We start from the raw sequence: 6000 nt of genomic DNA on the forward strand, positions 1-6000 counted from the left end.
TAATTTCATTATATATATATATATATATATATATATATATATATATATATATATATATATATATATATCTCATCCCCATACAGTACGGTTTCATTGTATCACAACTTAGTGCGGTTAGACTAGCCACTACCTCAAGCCAGGTTTGAAACTTAACCGCCTAGGCGACGATCGACGTCCCTAACCGTTACGCTATTCGGCTCCTGTTATACCAGCAGGGAGAATGGACGATGCTCGGGATTGAATGATGATCAATGAATGGTTCACACTTTCATTACGTTCGTCATCGAAAATGGTGAAATCGTCCATTCGTCAGTCAAATCGATTGATTTCCCTGCTGTACTCGGGAACCCATCGTGGTGCACCGGGAGGAAACTAGCATGCCTCCCTGCAGTAATTTATTTTACAGTACATTGTAGTCTTCATTGCACTGTAGAGAACATACTATTTATTTCATGAAATTATTCTTATATAATGACTTGGATTCAAATTTAAAAACAAGTGTCAGTATGATGATTCAACTGTATTCTGAGCAGAAACACTAATTTCGAACGCTCCTCTGTTTTATCAAATAACAGGTGGTTAATTTTATACGCTGGGTTCTTTCGGCTTGCTTGTGCGGTGATAAAGCACCTCACCCCGCCCTTGCAATGTTAGGTTGTATAAAAGTGTTAACGTGCGGTAAAATCGGACTGCTTTTTCTTTTAATGGGATTTCTTCGATTCGCAGACATGCAATTGATTTACGGAAATTCATAAAAATTGACCTAGTTGTTTTGAGTTAACAGGGAACTTTTTCGACAGAGTTCTGTTTTTTTCCAATTTTTCTGGATATCTTTTCTATTCGCCGAGCGATCTTTTTATTTAAGGAGGAATGTTGTATAAAAAGTGTTCTATCATATTCTTCTCGAATAAAAAAGACCTCGGTGAATGAAAAAGATATCAAGAAAAATCGGAAAAAGAATAACTCGTGTTCAATCAGACATGCTTGAATAGTGACACTGCCAAAAGTAGATATGTGTTGATGTGTATATAAATTAATTCATCTATCCAGTGCAATATATATATATATATATATATATAATTATTTCTACTTTTTATAGTGTTTTTTACGGGAGAAATTCGGGATTTTCATTATTACAAGGCTACGGGATCGTCACTTGGTTTTCGAATTATTTTTTGGCAAAGATAGCCTGTATATGATGGCACCCCAAATTGTAAATGAATGCAGTAGACGTCTACACCAGTAATTTTGATATGTAATCAATTTCGTTCTAACATAAAATGTATATATTCTGTGTTTATGTATTTGTGCGTGTGATTGCTGTATCTTCTCATCAAATTGACAATGTGCCGGATGTGTGAAACCCGATGTCAGCAATTTGACGTTATTAAATGAGACACGTTCGCCCTCGTCTGACCTAGCACGTTATAAGTAGGGACAACTCTTTCTGTCTTCATCAGTGTTGACGAGATTCTATTAAGGTCGTCGAGGTGAAACACCAAAGGGCTAGGCGGGCGGCCAGGAATATAAGATGAAACAAAGCCTACACAAAAACATAATAAAAAGACCTTCCATAAGATGATTGCAGCCAAGTGTGCGAGACTTGGTGCCGCTATAAAGTAGAAATTCTGAAGTGAAAAATCCGTGTTTGCGTTGAGGAGGGCGGGAAGCTTAGTTAAACGAAAGAGTAACAAAAAAAAAGGGGGGGGGTGGCGAATTCTATCGATCGTAATTAGACTAATTCGATTGACCAATTCTTCTAAACTGGTTGTGCTTGTGCTCATCCCCTTTCCATTTCTGGAACAGCTGCTAATTTTTTTTTTTAATACTACTTTTCGGGCTTCTAACGCGTGGAGAATATGGCTTGAGCGTTAGATGTCAGAAGTAATATGCGATTGCAAGGTTTGCTCTAAAATAAAAGTAAAACAAAAATGTCCCTCACTTTTATAGGCATAAATTAGTCGAAGATCAAATTCGAGCTCTATCCTGTACACATCAACTTTCGATAACCTTGCTCAGTGTAATTACTAAAAAAAAAAAAAAAAAATTCTCATGAACAAACGTGAGTTCTTATTTCGGACTACTGTTTTCATCTTGAACGTCATTTTCACAATGTTTTGGTCGATGTAACCTCCGACCTTCTTCAGGTGCAGCTTGTAGAACTCGGGAATGTTTCTGCCGAACTCAGAATTTCGAACGGATTCTTTCATTTACTTAACGAGGATAGCATGCATTCACTGTATAAGTCATCACTTGATAAAAGTCCTAAGTAATTCGTAATTGTATTTTCCGGTTGCCCACACCAAGAACTGAACCTTCAACCTTCAGGAGAATATCACTTTTACAATTGATTTTTTTTCTCTCAAGTATTCTAACCACTGCGCCGCAGGCCGTTGCAATGATTTCCTCCTGGACATTAAAGGTTCAATTCTCAGTAAAGGCGACTAAAAATACAATTACGAATTACTTAGGACGTCTATCTCGTCATGGCTGACGGAACAAGAGCATGCTACCCCCGTTCAGTAAATAAAGGACTCCGTTCGAAATTTTGTTCAAATTCCTGAGTTCGGCAGAAACTTTGCTGTTCAAGCTACAACATGAAGGTCAGAGATTACATTGACCGAAACGTTGTGCTAATGACACTCAAGATGAGAACGGTAGTCTGATGAATCCAAATACAAATAACTAATCCTCATCTCAAAAAGTCAGAAACGCAAACATGGGTTGCATCTCCGGGCCTAATGGATAATGATGCGTCCTATGTAATGTGATACGCTTTATTTTTCTTAGGGATGAGTCATTCGACGATAACTGTTTGACTAAAGACGTTATACCACAAGTGTTTGTTTACACTAGATTTGATGACCATAGTGTTGCCGCCAGGAAAGCAACATTGTAGCGAAGTTTGTCTTGTGTACATTTACGTACTAATGTTATGAAGGAGTATGAACTTCAAACCTATTTACGTGTATACAATTACTGTTGTATCGTTATAACAGGTACTCTACTGAGCTTCACGCCATGCCCCTCCTCTGTAAAGTATTCACAACCAGAAGTTATCTAGCTATAATCACTATCAACCGTCTTCCCTACATTCTATATATCATTGAAACAAAGCGAAAATTTCCTGAGCAAAATTTATTTCCTAGAACTGCCCGCTTGTTGAAGACAATCGTGGAGCATCTTCTCAACTCATTATAATAAGGCTGTTATAAAACGCAATATAACTAAGTTCTTATTGAGCCATCCTCATAAATATTCAATTTCTTTTCAATTTCCACGGCGTTGTCCGACCCGCTACCATCAACCATTATCCCTGAATGGCTTTTGGGCCTAGAGAAGCCATGAGAACTTAAAAAAAAAAAATATCGACTTCTGTTTCATAAATACAATGTTTGGATATTTTCAACTCGGTCATAACATTTATAATTCTTTAGCTTTTAAATCTATCCATCTCAATCTCTTCTCGAGTATTCTAAACCTTAATAACTTATGACTCGTTAATCTATATAAATAAAACAGATGTATTTATGTGTTTCTGCCTACGTGTAAATATTTAACCGAGAAACTCTTGAACTACTGGTCACATACCACTGAAATTAACAGGAAATAGCAATCATACACCAAGGATTGTTTATAACAGGTAAAGTCTTTGTTTGGATGGATGAATAACGCGTACAGAAATACTTGCTGGATTTTTTTACTCATGGCGGGCAAGTTGAAATGCAAACCGTTTAGTTCATCTTACCGACGAATTTGTATTAGTTTGCGCATGCGTAAAACTAATCATAGCTAAAATGGTTTAATTCCAAAACTTTTCTATCGGGCGGGTTAGCTCAAATGGTGGTGAACGCGGTTGGAGGGCTGAATGTCTTGGTTTCGATTCTAGTTGATGGCACCCAGGTCATTATTTTAAACTTTTGGAATCAGTACTATATATTATGAAGCCTCCCAAAACAGATTTTCTACTCTCAGCTTGTTGAGGGAAAGCGTGCCCAGGGTGGCCAAAAGATGAGGTATAAGGACAACATCAAAGCAAATCTAAAGCGGTTTCACATGGACCTTAAGACATGGGAGGACGTGGCTGGGAGCAGGTTGGCATGGAGGAGCGCTGTCCACAAAGGTGCTGCGCTTTATAGTAGTGACCTAAATAAAACTGCTGAGGATAGGCGCAAGCACAGAAAGGACAGATTATTAACCAGACACACCCAACCCCACCCCACCCCACCACCACTACCTTTATCTGCCCAAATTGCACAAGACAAATTGGGTCTAGGATTGGGCTCTATGCTCACCTGAGGACCCACAGAAGCCACAACGGAGGACAGTCTTACTCGGACACGAGTGACCGCCGATGATGATATATTATGAACAATATAATATTCAATAGAGAATTGGCTAAAATATATTTGGATGTATTTTACGCCCGGATAGGTCAGGGGCACCATCAACCCTTCCAGTAAAAGTATAGGAGCAAAACTGGGAACATTTTATTAGGACTGCCGGTGAATCTTCAAGTAGTTGAGAAAATTATCTTTAGCCATCGGATGATCTTTTTATTTATTTAATGAGTGTAGAATGTGATAACATAATTACTAACAAGAATAATTGCATTATACAGATGAACCTGCCATGAGTTATGTATTCCTGCGAGTACATCTCATCATGTCTGTGTATAATATATATACACAAACACACGTTACTTTTAAAAGTTGCTTTTATAAAAAAAAGAAACTTCACTGGTCTGCTTTTTTATGAATTTTTGTGTGGAAGCTGTAATTTACCCTGGACATGTATAATCGTTTTCTTATGGAGTACCAATGGATTTTCAATGAACTCGTTTCGGATTTATGTCTTTCCCATTGGATTTTTATCATATCCTTTTTCTCGTTTTCTGCTGTATTAATCTCATTGACTCCCTATAAACTGTCATTAACTGTTAAATAACTTTTTTGATGCAAGTATGATTAATTACACATTTCAATTAACCTGCAAAATTTATTGTATATTTTGCAACCCTCTTTCCTCTGATGAGAAGAATTGCATTGTTTCGATACTCTATGAAACAAGGTTTTTCTTTATTTGTACTTGTCGGATTATTAAAATTTTGTCTACCTACCTTCCTTACAGGTTTTTTCTTTTTGAAAATTGGCATGAATTTTGAATAACAAGACTTTTATTTTGCATGTATATGTATGTTAGTAAGTTTTGAAAAGATATATAGCCATTAAGCTCTTTTTCTAGGTCTCCTCCTCTTTAGGATTCATCAAGCCATTGCATCCGAGCATTGTATGAGCGGTATATTTTTTCTGTTCTTATTTAACGAAGAGCAGGTCTACCATGCATTGGCCGATGCAAATGTAACAAATTTATATTTAAACTTCTATCGACCCGCCTATTTGCCCGTCTCTTTCCTTCTCATCAATCTTACTCCTACCTATACCTAACTCCTCATTCCACTACTCGCAGGCCATTCTTCCCTAGCTGAACTAACACCCCCACACGCAGAGAATTCTTTTGTATAATAGATTCTCCCTAACAAATCAGTCTTAGTTGACCCGCCCCAGAGAATGGATTTTCAAAATTCTAGATGTTATTTATCCAGATGAACGACGCTCAAGTTCTTTTGTAGTTTTATACTTTACCTGGACATGCGGACAACAGATCTTTATATGATAGGTAAAGCATAATTTTATCGTATTAGAACTTTGTGATAGCGTGTATATACATTTTCAAGCCGTACTACGTAGCCCCACTTGCGCGTTGAGCACTGAAATAAATACTGAACATAGATAAATCATGTAGTTTAGATTCAAATTTGTACTTATTTTACTTTTTCTTTGTTGTTGCAGGTTGTTTGGAACGAAATGTGCAAAGTGTGGTCTTGGATTTAGCCGGAACGATTTTGTAATGCGTGCCAAAAGTAAAATTTATCACATTGACTGTTTTCGTTGTGTGGCCTGCAGCCGGCAGCTCATTCCCGGCGACGAGTTTGCCCTT

At 37.3% G+C, this 6000-nt stretch overlaps 1 protein-coding gene across 6 annotated transcripts in view; it reads left to right on the forward strand.

Moving 5' to 3' along the window:
- Positions 1-6000, forward strand: part of LOC145276940 (insulin gene enhancer protein ISL-1-like) — a 224936-nt gene that overhangs the window by 95499 nt on the left and 123437 nt on the right. For all 6 annotated transcript variants that reach the window (XM_080128434.1, XM_080128432.1, XM_080128433.1 and 3 more), the window contains exon 3: positions 5853-6000. This exon is cut by the window's right edge and continues 196 nt beyond it. In XM_080128434.1, the coding sequence (XP_079984560.1) occupies positions 5853-6000 (148 nt within the window). The remainder of the gene's footprint in view (positions 1-5852) is intronic.

The sequence above is a fragment of the Euprymna scolopes genome, chromosome 5 (genome assembly GCF_053919585.1).
Source record: "Euprymna scolopes isolate OS-2025 chromosome 5, ASM5391958v1, whole genome shotgun sequence".
Taxonomy (NCBI): domain Eukaryota; kingdom Metazoa; phylum Mollusca; class Cephalopoda; order Sepiida; family Sepiolidae; genus Euprymna; species Euprymna scolopes.